The 17,306-nt window shown below is 34.1% G+C and overlaps 2 protein-coding genes across 2 annotated transcripts; both read right to left on the reverse strand.

The window, feature by feature from the left end:
• Window positions 1-3,323: 3,323 nt before the first annotated feature.
• On the reverse strand, window positions 3,324-4,091 carry LOC145086332 (17.8 kDa class I heat shock protein-like). Its single transcript, XM_079024086.1, has one exon. It carries the CDS (start codon window positions 3,908-3,910, stop codon window positions 3,437-3,439), a length of 474 nt encoding a protein of 157 aa, XP_078880212.1. The 5' UTR covers window positions 3,911-4,091; the 3' UTR covers window positions 3,324-3,436.
• A 1,012-nt stretch (window positions 4,092-5,103) lies between these two features.
• LOC145086333 (DNA mismatch repair protein) lies at window positions 5,104-6,845 on the reverse strand. Its single transcript, XM_079024087.1, has 3 exons — window positions 6,652-6,845; window positions 5,933-6,068; window positions 5,104-5,473 (listed from the first exon to the last, which is right to left on the reverse strand). The coding sequence occupies exons 2-3, from the start codon at window positions 6,021-6,023 to the stop codon at window positions 5,349-5,351; spliced, it is 216 nt and encodes a 71-aa protein (XP_078880213.1). The 5' UTR covers window positions 6,024-6,068; window positions 6,652-6,845; the 3' UTR covers window positions 5,104-5,348.
• Between the last annotated feature and the right edge of the window lie 10,461 nt (window positions 6,846-17,306).

Consider the following 17,306-nt stretch of genomic DNA (forward strand, 5'->3'; position numbering starts at 1 on the left):
AGTTCTTTGTTCTTAAATATACTCTCGCATTCAATCTTTTGAAGATTCTTGTCTACCATCTGTGTTGGGATATCTTCATTAATATCAACTGGGCATGCTGGTACAGGGGGCATACTGTACAAAAGGTTATCGGGAAACTTAGCTTTAACTTCATCACCCAAGTCATCTCTATCTGAATTGGTTTGTAGGTCGGTTATATCTAAATGTACATCAGCAACATCAACATAATCCCCGTAAACATGCTTTTTTTCATTTTTTTGACTATGATTTTTTTTCTTTTTACTTTTATCTACCACACGCCTATTCATAACTTTAACTTCTTGTTCGGCAACATCATCACAATGACCACCCACATCATTAAGATATGTACCAACATACTTGTAATTCTCAGGATCCACATAGTTAATAGGTGAATAACTAACATTAACATTTTCAGCAACACTATGAAATTGAGGTACACTAGGAGTATTGAAAGTACCTATCAAATTGTTGCTCCCTTTATAACTGCATAAATTATCAACCGGCTGATTTCCACTGTGACCACCCTCATTAACTTCATCTACTTCATCAACCACCACAAACACTTTCACAGCCCTTCCTCCACTACATTTGATTACATTTATCAACATTCTAACATCCATGTCATATAATAATTTAATTCAGGATGATGGAAACGAAGACTAATTCTATATTTGTCTAACAAACAAATTTTGCTTCTCACCAAAGATACAAAATCACTATAACTAATATACTCAGAAAATATCAAAGCAAATTCAGAAATACCTCCCTGTAGACATATGTATTCCAGATTTGTTCCAATAACTTGCCATCTCCCACCGGTTACAAGACAAACCAAATATTCAATCATTTTTTAGAGAGAATTTTAAAGAAATTTCCTGAACAAATAACAACTAAACTGATAATTTTCTACAAAACTTTTTATATAGTAACATTATTTCGTAGTCAAACCAATTGATTTCATAGTCAAACTAAAAAAAATTAAAAAAACCATGAAATTTCGTAGATTAACACAGAGTAAATCGCAGATAGACACAGTCCATCTGCGATTTTAAGCTTCATATGCCCTATATATAGAGAAAAAAATTTTAAAAAAAATCCACCTGCGAATGTACAAGCTGCTAAAGCACACTTGTGCTTTAGCCACTTGTACATTCGCAGATGGAATGTGCAAATTCCATCTGCGAATTTCGTGGCTATTTTTGCAAATTCGATTTTTTTAGTTATTTTTGTAATGTAATTAGTATAAATGACTATTTTTGTCATTTTCTCTTATTTTTAAAATCAACGGTTGATCATCTTACTGATTAACCCATAAACCATAAAGTATTTAATAATTATACTCACCCAACCATGTAAAAGATAATCTTATGCAAGACTTTATAAACCTATCAAAACACACAATTCAATATCACATTATCCCATTATGGGATAATGACTTGAAAGGGTAACGAACTTTCGACTTTTGTCACATTTAGTCACTAAACTTTTTTTCGTTATCTATTTGCCATTGAATTATTGAAACTGTTCACATTTTACCCTTATGACCGGCTGTTGCCGGTCATAAGGGTAAAATGTGAACAATTTCAATAGTTCAATGGCAAATAGATAACGAAAAAAAGTTTAGTGACTAAATATGAACAAAATTGAAAGTTCGTTTCCCTCTAAAAAGTTCAATGACTAAATGTGAACAAACTTTGTCTTGTATTACGTTGTAGCAAATTATTTATTTTTGTTAAATTGTAGCAACATTTGTTGATGAAGAAATCTATGAAATAAAAAAAAAAAAAAAAAAAAAAAAACCCTGAAAATATATTTAAAAAAAAAACACAAAAAACCAAAACCCAAATAAAAAACCAATGGTTTGACATTTTCCAAAATAAAAAATCAAAATTTCCAATCTGATTTTGGTTTTACAAAAAAATGAACCATTCTCACTGATGTAAATTATGACCATTGGTTTGGCATGCAGAATTTGTGACATCCCATGAATATGTAGTTACAACATTGTCTGAACTCGTAATTCATAGTAAGGGGTTAGAGTATCATCGCATGAATACGTAGTTACAACATCGCCTAAACTCGTAATTCATCACCTACAGGTTATGGGTCTGCTGGTGTTTCCACTAGGTTGTCTAGAATAGTCCGTGGTCGCCATCTATACTCTGGTAGATGACTACATCGCCACATTGTCGGTTAAGGTTATGGTATCTCCTTTCATCCTACATCACATATTCATCATCATCTATTTACCTAATTATCATCACCTTTCTATCATCACCTATCTCTCATCATTTTATTTCATCACACACCAACTATTTCATCTACCCATGTTTCATCCGCAACATATTTGTAGATATAAAATAAATATACCATTTAAATCTTTTAAAACATGTATAAAATCGTTCATCCAGCATAGACAACAAGTATTCAAATAATATGCACACATAACACGTAATTTATATAAAATACTTCATATGTACGTGTAAGATGAAAATAACTATATATACCATAAAAATCCCATAAATGCTTCCTAACTTCGAACCCCAAGGTTTACTCTACTAAAGCTTCATATTCTCGACTCTCTGGACCTAGAAGGGTCCAGATCTATCACACCAAAAAGCTCAAGATAGGTCTTCCTCTCACTTTACACACTCAAGCTCGCTAGGGTTCTCACTTATGGGAAAGGTAGTCGCAATTGAAGGCCATAAGTGCCTTTAAATATGGCTCGGGCCCAAAGATTTAGGGTTTCTGCCAACAGCCTGGACTCGTCGAGTCGCCTCACCGACTCGCCGAGTCCATTCATTAATCCGAGTCATCAGTCGCGACCTTACTCGACGAGTTGAGGCGTCAACTCGTCGAGTCTCTCTTCTTAAATCAAAAGAAAAATACTTCAATTATGATACCTGGAAATTCGAATGTTACATTTTGTTTTTTTATTTCATAGATTTCTTCATCAACAAATGTTGCTACAATTAAACAAAAATAAATAATTTGATAAAACATAATACAATTGGAAGTTTGTTCACATTTAGTCATTGAACTTTTTAGAGGGAAACGAACTTTCGATTTTGTTCACATTTAGTCACTAAACTTTTTTTCGTTATCTATTTGTCAGTAAACTATTGAAACTGTTCATATTTTACCCTTATGACCGGTAACAGCCGGTCATAAGGGTAAAATATGAACAGTTTCAATAGTTCAATGGCAAATAGATAACGAAAAAAATTTTAGTGACTAAATGTGACAAAAGTCGACAGTTCGTTACCCTTTCAAGTCATTATCCCATTATATTATTACAAAAGGAATTCAAATTGCATCATTTTATTCGAGTACAACAACTCAAATACTCAAACACTTCTGTAATTATTACAACAAACAATTTAACACCAAATTACCACATTGCCACTCCTGAAACTTACCCACCAATGTCGATGGACTTCACTTCCGGCTTCTTCTCTTCCGCCTTGGGCACGGTCACCGTCAGCACGCCGTTCTCCATGCTAGCTTTCACCTCTTCCATTTTTGCATTTTCCGGCAGCCTGAATCTCCTCAAGAACTTCCCGGAGCTCCTCTCTACCCTATGCCACTTGTCGTTCTTCTCCTCATGTTCCTTGCTCCTCTCTCCGCTTATCTGCAACACCCTTCCTTCTTCAACCTCCACCTTCACCTCCTCTTTCTTCAGCCCAGGTATATCCGCCTTGAAAACGTGCGCCTCCGGCGTCTCCTTCCAATCGATTCTGGCGTTGGTGATTGCTGCTGTTTCGCGTGATGATTCGGGTAGGTTGTTGAGGACACTTGAAAAGCCCTGGAAAGGATCCCAAATGTCGAGGGAGAAGGGATCGAATACGTTGCTCCTTCTGCCTGTAAAGAAACTTGGAATGATCGACATGACTGAAACTTTAGATGAATGTTTGATCTTCGGATTGTGACACTATGAATCTCTGAATCTGATGCAAGGAAGTCGACTGGGGATTATTATTTATAGGAGGGAAAAAGTGATCGAGTGGGATTTAAAGATTTCTAGGCTTGTCTAATTGTCTTGAAGGTTGAGGAGAGTGATACTTCTGAAAGCTTCGAGAGCTTGAGAGAGAAAAATGGCGATGGAAGGACCCACCGGGTTGATCTTGGATTTGATGGGCCAATTGGATCAATGAAATTTTGTTAGGCCCATTATGCAGTTCAACTTTTAGTTCCTTAATTCCATTTGATTTATCAATTCTAATGCGTAATTCTATTTCCCTAATAATGTACTTATTTCACTTTAAGAAAATATTACTTTGATTTTCATATTTTACATAGTAATTGATTTTGTGATATAAGATATGTATTTTAATAATATAAATATTCCTAGATATTGTATATTAAATTTGAATAATGATGTTGCAATGAATCGAGTTGGATTGTATTAAGTTAAAAAAATAGGATTTTGAATAAAATATATATGTCAGGTCCTTCTACCGGACTTGTTCACATTAGGGGAGTTTGTCCATTCATAGTTTATTGCAATTTCCATGTTGTGTAATATTTTTGCATTTAAATGTACTCTTGAAATCATGTTTTTAACTGATATATGCTCTTCATCCAACTTTAGCTTTCATAATTTTACAGATTTTTTAAAATATAATATTTTAATACAAGAAAAAACCAAAAATAAAAATCTACAACAGAAGAAATTTTTTCAAAATAAAAATGACTTACGTTAGCTTCTATTTTCTACACTTTCAGTCCAGCCTTGAATATAACGTAGTGATTTTTTACTATACCTTTTCATCAACAGAAAAACATATGATATGCACGTGATCAACTACGCTAATGTCTCATCGAAAATATACATATTCTTTATATTCTTTGTGTTTTTGATATTAGTCTCAAAGATTATGATAATGTCTTGTATCAATTTCATAATAACATATGTCTTGTGTATTAAAATTTGAAAGTACTTTGTCATTTTGAATTTTAACTATCGCAAAATGTTTTCATCTTTTAATCACGATACAATAAACACAATAAAAGCCAATTAATTAAAGATCATATTAAATTATCAACTTCCATTTCCACATAATCATGAAAGAACCTATCACATTAAAAAACAAGAGAGCAAAATGAATCACATAAAGAACATAATAATACATAAAGCCATTTTCATTGTTGGTTATAAAGGACATAACAAAACAAAACAGGTTTTACTGTGTTTGAGTTACATTGGACTAATAACCATGGACAAAAACTCTTATATTTTTGTCCCACCAAAAAAGGTGGAATAGGGACCCACATTCAATCTCTTGTGTGTGGAAATGACCTAAATGCCCCTGTAAAGAAAAAAAAAACTAGGAAGATTTTTTTGCATTTGCATCGATGTTTCTCCAAGGATTGAGAGCTTCTCGCATAGCTTGAGCTTCGGGTGAATTCTCCCAAGCCTTCTTTTCCGACTCAAGAACTGTCACTTTGTCATCTGTAAATAAATACAAATTACCGAATATACCCTTTTATAGTCTTTTTATTATTCATATGTACCTAGGTTTATCATAAAGTTTCATTACAATAAGAACCCAAATACAAATTCCACATGGGTCTTGTTACAAATTTTAGGACTATATGCAAGAAATAGCAACATACATTTGAAAAAAATCTACCCAATTATAGAAAAGTAATTTCATTCCATTCTTTGAAAATATTTATAATTATAACAACGAAAATTGCTTTGTATTTGGATAGCATTTCTGTAATTGGGTAGATTTTTCATGATACAATGTTTCAATGTTCATAACTTCTCTTAAACATAAAACACACAAAGGAAACCTCGAAGTAGCTATCATCATTGATTCAAACAGATAGATAAAGCAAGATGGAGAATCAATCAAAATCCATAAGATGAAATTTGAGAGAATAAAACAGCAGAAAAATAACTTACAGAAACCGGTTTTAATCATGAAATACTCCATGGATCCTCCAATTGCAGCTGATACAACTGCAATCTTTACATACCAATCCAGGAACTTCATTGATTTACACTGGAAATTGTATATATGAGAGAGCTTAACCCAACCCTGATTTAAACAATTGGAAGCTTGTAAGAAACTGAGGGGCGTCTTTGCCATTCTTAAAACTTAAAGGATGTAAAATAGAATAAACTACAAATGTCATTTTTAGTCATTTCAATCACAGTTTTTTTTAACTCAGTTTTCTTCGACTATTTATTCAAATCAAACCAAACCCAAGTAGAAAACTTAAAGCACAATGCTGTAACTATTTATCATGTGAAATTTCTAGTCATCTCAAGTTTGGAATACCTAGTCAGCTACAAAAACATAAAACTTGCTGATAACGAATTCAAGACAGGTGCTAAAAACTAAAGATAAAGCAAAAAATTCACATTGGTAAATGGAGGTCAGCCATAATCACACCATAGTTCAAGGATTGAAAATAGGGTTAGCCTTTTTAAAATACCATTCCCAACTGGAAATGGTATATTCCCAGGTAAAAATCGAAGTTACAGAGGTGAATTCGAAGTTATATAGGTGAAAAGGATGACGATTGTTAGTTACAGAGGTGAAAACCATGGCAGATTGATTAATTGTGGGAGATTGATTAATTGAAGAGTGTTTCACATAAGCATTAGAAGTTCTTTACCTGGCACGAAGGATAGCTAGCGGTTCACAGCAGAGAGACGGGATCGCAGATCGCAGACGGTTTACGCGGCGAGTCACGGAGTCACGGCAGCCGGGCAAGTGACGGAGGGCGGAGAGGGCAATCGGAGGCCGACGAGCGTAGAGGGGGATGAGAACGGTAGCCAATAGGGTAAAATTTTCAATTAGGTTGTATGTAAATATGTAATCTGTTATCAATATATCGACTCGTTATTTACCTTTTGTTTTTTAATGATTAATATCATATGTTTTTTGTATTATGACTTAATTTTTCTTTAAAAAAGAACTTTGTGTTTATTTTATTTTTTACGATTTCATCGTCTTAGTATGTTTGCTATAATATGCGGGTTTAGGGACTTTTTTTTTAAAAAAAAACTTTATTTTTTTGTTTTTTGGAAAACCTTCAAAATTTTTTTCCCAAAAATCAATCATAATATGATAATTTTTCTAAAAAAATAAAGGTTTTTTATGAAAAAATGTAAAAGATATGATGAGTTTTTCTAATAAAAACAATTGAGTGCTTTTCAAGGAAAAAATTATCTAAAATCGAAAGAAGACCGATAATCCTGATAAAAATACGGAATCAAAATAAATGAAAAAAATAAAATATTAGGTCTTTTTAAAAGAAAAGAAATATAAAATTGAGGTTTAATAAAAAAAATCAATTTTTTATGATATTTTATTACTACTATTCTATTATCTATATCGTTTGTCTTCATCTCCTATGAATTGTTTGCAAGATTTTTTTTTGTTTTGTATTTTTCGTCTCATGGTTAAACTTGGCTATAGAAATAGTTATTATCGGATGTCCCCAAAGGGATGGCTCTAGAAATGGTTACTAATCGACAAAGAAGGGGTTATGTCTTCAACTCTTGTAGATTGTTTGCAAGATTTTTTTTGTGCTTTTTTTATTTTTTTGTATTTTTTGTCTTATGGTTGAACTTGGCTATAGAAATGGTTATCAATCCAAAAAAAATGGGTTATGTCTTCAACTCTTATGAATTCTTTGCAATATTTTTTTTTTGTTTTTGTATTTTTCGACCCATGGTTGAACTTGGCTATAGAAATGGTTACTAATCGACAAAAAAGGTGTAAATGATATATATATATATATATATATATATATATATATATATATATATATATATATATATATATATGTGTGTTTTTTTTGTATATGTGACTATTTATCTTGTTTACCTCATAAAAAAACAACTATATTAATAACTAGTGTATGTTTGTGCCAAACATGAATTTTATTGACTAGAGTTCTCTGATGATCTTCTTCGTCCAAAAAAGAACAAACACTTATGAACCCATTAATATATGTTCTTTATCTTAACCCTAATGATAAAATTTTATGTAAATCCGACACGTAGAACTCAAAATCTCTAAATGGAACATCTTAGAACTCGGAATCTGAAGACCCTATAAATCAAAATTTACAAAGCGTTTTATCAACAATTTTGTCAAACCTTAGAATTGGAAACGATTTTTTCAAAAAAAATTCTAGAAACGATTCTGTCATAATTTCTGGGTTTTTCAAGTTCACCGATTTTATCCATGGAAAATTTGGGTTTTTGTGGGCTTCGAATTACGATTTTTCATGTTCAAGGGGCCATAACTTGATTTTTAGCTGAAGTACTAGGTTTGTTTATCAGGAAATCTTCAATAAAGTCCTAAAAATATCAGCATACGGTTTAACCCCAATTATATTTTGTTTACAAAAAAAGATAGATTACCGACTAAAACTTCGGAATAACTCTTCGTAGCCGGTTTCACAGATTTAGTTAGTATCTCGTCTTTTTTTGTTAATTGATCCAAATTTTGGGGCTTTTTAATTAACAATGAAAATTTTGGGATTTTTTCATTATTCTTTACCAATAACAAAAATATTTGGACTTTTACGAAGATTACCTTTAAACGAATATATATTTTATGATCTAAGTTAATAGGTATCATTCCCCGTCTTATTTCTTGCGCTCTTTCTAGGCTCACCATGTGTTTTTGTCGTCTTCGTCAAACCCAACAACAAAAAGCTCATTCGCAAACATCGTTAACTCCATCCAAGATTATCCAATCACAACTTTGCGATCATCTTTCAATCTCCAAATGAAGAAAGGAGAAAATCCTCGTTGACCATGTGGATGTCCTTATTACCTAACCATGACTTGAACTATGGTTCCAACACTTAGATGTTCCTATTACCTAACCATGACTCGACCCATGGTTTGAACCCATACACCAATAACGTTGGCTCAACTCTTACTCGACCCTCATTTCCTTACAAAGGGACACGAAAACCATGAAGAATGGACCATCGAGCTTAAAAAACTCAACATGGGTAAAAAATCAACTTGGTATTAAGTACCGAAAACCATGAAGAGTGTTAACTCTAATTGTAAAAAAGTCAACGAGTTATCCATCATAAACTATTAAACTATTAATTTGGTATATATACGGGCTACCCATCAATAAGATTGTGTTCCAATCATCATCAAAAACTTGATCATTTATTGTTTTTTTGTTGCCAAAAACTAAAGCATCCCAGAAGCCCCAAATAGACTAAAACGTCACAATGACAATTGTCTACAAGTATGTCCTTGGCGCATTATTAATATTTAAATGATATACCCAAGAAAGTCTTTAACCTACTATACCGTACGATAGGATATCTGTTGGATTAGGTGTCTAAGCCCATAACTATAGTTTGTATATACTTGAATTGATAGTAGCACATTCCTTTTGGATTGCCTACATACTAGCAACTAGACAGGATGACATATTGAGGAAGAGGAAGAATTCATTATTTGATTAATAAATTGTAATAAATGATTTAATAATATGTTACAAAAATAATATATTAATTAGAAATCATATTATTTAATTAATATTTAATCAGAAATTAGTTTTGGGATTAAAGGAATTGATTAGAAGTGTAGGGGCTATTTAGCAATTTATTGATAGTTGTGGTATTGGGCTTTTAGACCACCCTAGAAGGGTTGGACAAAAACTTCTAGGGAGGCCCTAGAATTTTCTTCCAAGGCCTTGGATGGGGAGTCCATGGACCGCTTAGGCCTTAAGCTAAGGAATTAGGGTTTCCTCCAGCAAACCCTAGTTTTGGCTCTAAGCTACCTCAACTATATAAGGAGGTACAACCCCTCATAATTTTGGCCACACTCTAACCCTAGAAGCATATCCGAAATTTGAAGCTTCCTCCTCCTCTCTCATATCTCTTCCACTTGCTAAGTGTGTTTGTGAGCCATTAGAGGTTTTACACTTGTGACACTAGTTCTCAAGCTTCTATAACAACAAGGAATCGATTGTTATTATTATATAACATTTAAAGGTTAGTTTAATATCTTTTGTTGTGAATTTCGATTATAGTATATCCTCCTAGGGTTTTCCATTTGATGTTCAATACTTGTATGTTCAATTAGAGAACACATAGATCCAAGAATATTAGGGTTGCATACACACATATGGATTGTTTGTTATGCTCAAAACCCACCAGTGGTATCAGATCCTTGGCTTGTTTTCTATTGAATTTGATGCAATTGGTTGAATTTGATCAATTAGGGTTTATGGAAATTAAACCCTTTGGACTTAGGATTTTCACAAATTAGGGTTTTCCTAACCCTAGGTTTCGAAAATTTATGAAAGGGTTTTAACCCTTTCCTTTGGCCTACATTTTTCGAAAATTAGGGTTTCCTAACCCTAGGGTTTTTCTAAAATATGACAATGATTGAAACCCTTGCCTTCCTCCCCAAAATAAGATACTTTCGAAAATTAGGGTTTATGGATAGGGTTCTTATTTTTAGTAATTATCTTCTTATTTGATTAACTAGATAATTATGGAATATCCCTACCATATTTTTGAAATTTAGGGGTAGGGGATTAGGTTAAATTATTTTGATTAATTTAATTGGATAATCCTCAGATGATTTAATAAATTAATTAAAAAGTTTAATTAATAGATAATTATTAAATAAATTTCTTTTAAATTTAATTAAATTGTTTTAATTTCGAAAAATTGTTTTAATTCCTTATACTATATGTAAGATTAAAAATATAATATTTACTATATGTATAAGACAAGTCAGTCAAACTGCTAGTACGCTTCATTCATGAAATCGATCTATAAGGGGGGGGGGGGTATAAGGAAACTGCCAATAAAATGGTAGTTGAATGGGTGTCCACTCTCACCCACCGCTTCCTTGATTGGTGGACGGTCGTTAGCCGAACGGGTTTGATAGGAAAAATAATTCTCATTAATAAGTATAATGGAATTTATAAAGTAACTAAATGTTTTATTAAATTCCCAATCTTAGTTACTTTAGGAAAAATGTGAATTTGATGCTAATCATGAAATTGCACATTGCACTTTATATAAGTTTTTAGTGGAGAGTGTGTGGTTAACCGGAACACTAATATGGACTATTAAAGGGTGGAAATGGGTGTCTCATAAATTATCATTGATTAATGGAGCGTGTGTGGTTTACCGACACATTTATTAGATGATAAATGACATCGAGAATACCAAGCTAATTTGCATGATTATTCACATCTTGTTTGTAATCCTCGGTATCCCAATCACAAATAGAAGATCATAATCAAGATTAAACATGCCATTGAATAGTTCAATGAATCTCAGAAGATGTAGGGAGTTCATTTAAAACCTAATTCGTTCAAATTTCATTTTACATGATGAAATTGGTAAATCGTCATTTACCTACCTTTAAATAATTTACAATTGGATTACGACATCCCTTTTCTGAATTGTGAATTGTTTAGTTGGATCCTAGCCTTAATATTTCATTTTTGTGTCATATTAAGCACTATTCTTATCTAATCAAAAAATTTCCTTCTTCCTTTTCAGATGTGAACTTCTAACAATGCTTTTGGTTCCTCCTCCAACAACAACAACAACTCCTCCAACAACTTCTCGCTCTTGAGCATCTGCTCGAAAGTCACCTTTGATGGAACCAATCACAATGATTGGATGCGAAACATCAAGATGGCTCTGCGATTTGAGGACAAAGAGTATGTGCTCGAGAAGGAATTGGTCGAGATCGATGAAACAAAAGCTACTCCTGAATAACTAACTGAGTATATGAGATATTGCAATGATGCTACCAAAGTGTCATGCATCATGGTGAGCTCCAAAGGTTTTATGAGGATTACTGGCCATACGAGATAAACGAGGACTTGGTGGAATAGTACCACCAATGAGCTCGTTAGGAAAAGTATGAGGTAGTAAAGTCCCTCATTACCAGCAAGATGAAGAACGGAGAGTCCATCACAAGCCACTTGCAACGAATGCAACAATATGTGGAACGCTTGTTGAAGCTTAATGTGAACTTTGATGAAGAATTGGCTATTGACATAGTCTTGCACTCATTTCCTAGTTGTTATGATCAGTTCATCATGACTTATCATTTGAACAACCAAGAGACCACATTGGATCAACTTTACAACATGGTGCGAACTACTGAAAGTAGAATGAAGGGAAAAAGTATTGCCTCCACTCCAGCTGTTGCTCCTATCTTGGAAATTGGGCAAGGAAGGGGGAAGAAGAGGAAAGGTCCTCCTAAACAAAACTGGAAGGGAAACTCCCAAGTCGGGTCATCAAGCAATGGACCCAAAGGCAAATCTAGTTCTGAAGATCCCCCTACCTCTGATCCTAAGGAGGCTACATGTTTTTACTGCCATGAAAAAAGGCATTGGAAAAAGCTACCCAAATTACTTGCATGATATTAATCACGGCAAGGTGAAGCCAACCTCGACAGGTATTTACACTATCTTGTCTAAAAACTCATCACAATCTCATTCTTTGGTCCTTGATACAGGATGTGGTTTTCACATTTGTTCTGAATTGCAGGGACTAAGAAGAAGTGAGGATGTGGAGCACAGGAAGATGAACCTGATCATGAGCAATAGGAGATCGTCACCTGTTACCAAGATTGGGGTTTATAATTTAGTGCTTAGTAGTGGGTTGTGTTTGGATTCAACCTATTGTTGCTATTCATCCTAAATGACAAGAAACATCATTTCATTTCATGGTTTATATATACAAGGTTTTAGATGCTCTTTTAATAATGAGAATGGTTCTATTTATGCTTATAAAATGGTGTATTTTATTTTGAAGCATTACCTTGTGATGGCGTGTATAAAACTATGATAGTTGTAGACAATTTAGGAAATAGTTTTTGCAAATTGATTCGTGTAATGTTTTAGACAAAGCATACTTGTGGCATTGTCGTCTTGGATATGTCAACAAGAAATGCATTGCCCAACTCCAAAAGGATGCAGCGTTGGAATCATTTGACTTAAGGTCGGATGATACATGCGAGTCTTGTTTACTTGGAAAGATGACTAAATCACATTTCACTGGTTTTGGTTCTTGTGAAAGAGGTGAAGCATTGTTGGATCTCATACACACAGATGTGTGTGGGCTCTTCAGATCCACCACAAGGGATGCAAATTGATTCTATGTGACTTTTACTGATGATTATAGTAGATATGGCTATATCTACTTAATCAAGCATAAGTTAGAAACCTTTGAAAAGTTCAAAGAGTTCAAACAAGAAGTCAAGAATCAATTGGGCTGGAAGATAAAGATGCTTAGATCCGATAGAGGGGGTGAGTATCTTAGTATTGAGTTTCACGATTACCTCAAGGAATGTGGAAAAGTTTCACAATTAACACCTCCTAGAACTCCACAACTTAATGGTGTGGCTGAGAGGCATAATCGAACCTTGTTGGACATGGTTTGTTCCATGATGAGTTGAGCTTCACTTCCAATCTCATACTGGGGGTATGGCTAAGAGACTGGCGCCCACATTCTTAATCTTGTCCCAACAAAGAAGGTTGCCAAAACACCCCACGATATGTGGACAGGGAAGGTTCCCTCGTTGGCACATATCAAGGTTTGGGATTAAGAAGCTTTCGTTAGACGAGAGACTCACGACAAGCTTGAACCTCGAAGTGAGAGATGTATTTTCATCGGCTACCCACAAAAGTCCTTTGGATATTTGTTCTATAGACCTAGTAACAACATGGTCTTCATAGCACGGATGGGAGTCTTTCGCAAGAAAAAGCTCATATTCAAAGAGGATAGTGAGAGTACAATTGAGTAAGATTCATAGCACGAATGGGAGTCTATCTAGATTAATACCAAACTGAGTAAGATTCAGAGTTCGAGTACTGATCCAGAGATAGCAGAAATGAGTCGAGTTCCATATGCTTCTGCCGTTGGATCGATCATGTATGTTATGACATGTACTCGCCCTGACGTGGCTTTTGCTTTGAGCATGGTTAGTAGATACCAAGGAAATCTGGGTAGAGCTCATTGGATAGTGGTTAAGTATCTGCAAAGAACTAAGGATTGGGTCCTTATGCTTGGTGGCAGTGACAACTTAAGAGTTACTAGGTATAGTAATGCCGACTTTCAGACAGAGAGAGACAACTTTCGTTCTCAATTTAGTTGGGTGTTTACCCTAAATGGGGGAGTTGTAACTTGGAAAAGTTCTAAACAGGAGACGGTGGTTGATTCTACTTGTCAATCAGAGTACATTGAAGTAAGCGAAGCATCAAAGGAGGCTATATGGTTGAAGAACTTCATTGGAGAGCTTGGAGTTGTGCCGGCCATAAAGGAGCCAATGGAAATTTTCTATGATAATGAAGGAGTGGTTGCCTTGACAAAGGAACCAAGAGATCATGGTAGATCGAGACATATCGATAGAAAATACCATTTCATCAGACATAGGGTAGATGAAGGACACCTCGTCGTAAAAAGGGTATCATATGAAGAGAATCTTGTAGATCCCCTCACAAAGGGTCTGAGTAGGGTTAAGCACGTTCAGCATGTGAGGAGCATTGGTCTGAAGAATGATATTAGTTTTAGTGATTGGATAGATATTTAGAAAGTTGTAACAAATAAATGTAATTGATATGTGATGATTAAATAATGGATATTTATTTATGAGTATTGACTACTATATTTTGTCATTTTTTTATCATTGTGTTTCACTTTGCATGTGTTACTTACCGAATAATTAGATTATTCAAAACATCCACAGTCGATCATACTTTGGAAGTAAGTAATGAATTAAGACTGTCATGAATCAGACTGTAGATTGTCTAAGGGATTAGACATATCAATGGTTTGCTGCAGTATTCACGAGTACTTTTGAAATAGAGAATCTAAGTATTGGATTAACCTACGCTCAGAGAATTACTTCTTGGAATTTATCACGAGTAATTCTGAGACGATAATATCATATAATATTTTAAATGGAGATATATGAGTTGTTGTTTACGAATTGGTTGGGCATTGATAATGCGTAAACGCATCAGTAACTTGACGTTATAAAACGTATTGTTGTGCGTCATTTGATAGGTAAATAGTACAAGCATATAAGTCAAAGTTTATCTGAGCCTTTATCCCTAACGGGAAAAACGATATCTTGGACCCTCGATGATTTGGTGTTGACTTATAGTGTTGGGCCCGGCCAGGACTAAATTTATGTGTTCGATTAGTAGTTATTTGTCATTTCAAATCGGAAATCGGGAAACAAACCATTAGACAATGAGAATGATTCTGTTTATGTCATTTGTCCACATGATATCTTGCAGAACGGAGGATTATATGGTCACTTATCTTAGGACACGTAACTGACTAGGTCAGATTTCAACAACGACTTTTTAGAGCTACAATTTGCTAGTCAATTTTGAAGTTATACTGACAATTATAGTTATTAGACTTATCCTAGTGGGACACTATTGTATTAGGTGTCTAAGCCTGTTGGGTTTTCTATGCATCAAATACACTCTAAACCTAGGCAGCGGAAAAAATCGAAACAACGATATACCTAAGTGTACATGCATCCTATGGATCTATGGCTTCATGCTAATTACATCAACCCTAGAAAACTAAAACATAAGTAAGAAAAAATACCTCTTATGTAGCCCTTGATCTCCATGCTTGAGATCATGAACCTCCATGAAGTTGCTTGGATGAAAGGATCCAAACCAGAATCCCACTAATGGTATCACACCCAATGACACCAAAGAGTGGAATAAAAATAACTAGGAGAAGGGTCAATTTCACAAACCCAAAGGGGTTAGAAATTTTTCATAAGAAGGGGAGGAAGAAGGGTTGGTGAATACTTCAAGCCAAGGTGCAAGGAGGAATGAAATCCCTAAGGCCCTATTTATAGCCTTGGATGCTTCCTTAGGTTTAGTACTCATTCCCATGTGGGATGGAGGCATAACCACGAAATTTCACTCCTTTCCCATGTGGGATGGAGTGATTTCATCCAACCCTAATTCCATAAGGTTCTAGAACATTCCTGATTAACCAACTATCGATTAATGAACATTCAACCCTTTAATTAATTAAACTGTTAATTAATTCCCAAAATATATTTCCAAAATATATTTCTAATTAGTTTATAATTAGTTATTAACTATAATAATTAATAAACTAATTTCTCCTTTATTAATTCTACTTAGTTTGGGTCTTGAGGGCAACCCAAAAGGACCCTGCTATTATTAGAAATATTACCAATAGTTAATGACCTTGGACACTATTCCAACAGTAACATAGCCCTTTTGGGTTGCCTTTTTACTATCAACTAGACAGGATGATCTATTGAGGAAGAGGAAGAGGAAGATTTTGTTATTTGATTAATAAATTGTAATAAATGATTTATTAATATGTTATGAAAATAATATATTAATTAGAAATCATATTATTTATTTATTTAATATTTAATCAGAAATTAATTTGGAATTAATTTTGGGATTAAAGAAATTGATTAGAAGTGTAGGGCTATTTAACAATTTATTGATAGTTGTGGTATTAGGCTTTTGGACCACCCTAGAAGGGTTGGATGAAAACTTCTAGGGAGGCCCTATAATTTACGTCCAAGGCCTTGGATGGGGAGTGCATGGACTACTTAGGCCTTAAGCTAAGGAATTAGGGTTTCCTCCAGCAAACCCTAGCTTTGGCTCTAAGCTACCTCAACTATATACGGAGCTACAACCCATCCTAATTTCGGCCACACTCTAACCCTAGAAGCATAGCTGAAATTTGAAGCTTCCTCATCCTCTCTCTTATCTCATCTTCTTGATAAGTGTGTTCGTGAGCCATTAGAGGTGTTACACTTGTGACACTAGTTCTCAATCTTCAACAACAACAAGGAATCAATTGTTATTACTATATAACATTCAAAGGTTAGTTTACTATCTTTTGTTGTAAATTTTGATTATAGTAGATCCTCTTAGGGTTTTCCGTTTGATGTTCAATACTTGTATGCCCAATTAGAGAAAACATAGATCCAAGAATATTAGGGTTGCATGCACACATAGGGCTTGTTTGTTATGCTCAAAATCCATCAATATCATCCCCCACCAATGACCCATCTAAAGCTAAATGGAAGAAATCAAGTCACACTCATAATCAATGAATATGTTCAACAGACTCCGATTGCATATTATAAATTAGACACAAAAATGTGTTGGCATTAATTACAATTTTGCCACAACTGCTAGGGAATGGATTTTAAGGTGGTGTAGCATCCCAACTGGGCAGTTTTCTTGAGTTGCAGATTTCGTTGACTGTAACGACCCAAT

Source organism: Lactuca serriola, chromosome 2, assembly GCF_051521515.1.
Source record: "Lactuca serriola cultivar US96UC23 chromosome 2, Lser_US96UC23_V15, whole genome shotgun sequence".
Taxonomy (NCBI): Eukaryota; Viridiplantae; Streptophyta; class Magnoliopsida; order Asterales; family Asteraceae; genus Lactuca; species Lactuca serriola.

Coding starts and splice junctions, on each gene's coding strand:
- LOC145086332 (XM_079024086.1), bottom strand. CDS start 3,910: ATGTCGATCATTCCAAGTTTCTTTACAGGCAGAAGGAGCAACGTATTC.
- LOC145086333 (XM_079024087.1), bottom strand. CDS start 6,023: ATGAAGTTCCTGGATTGGTATGTAAAGATTGCAGTTGTATCAGCTGCA. Junction 5,474..5,932: donor CATGATTAAAACCGGTTTCT/GTAAGTTATTTT, acceptor ATTTATTTACAG/ATGACAAAGTGACAGTTCTT.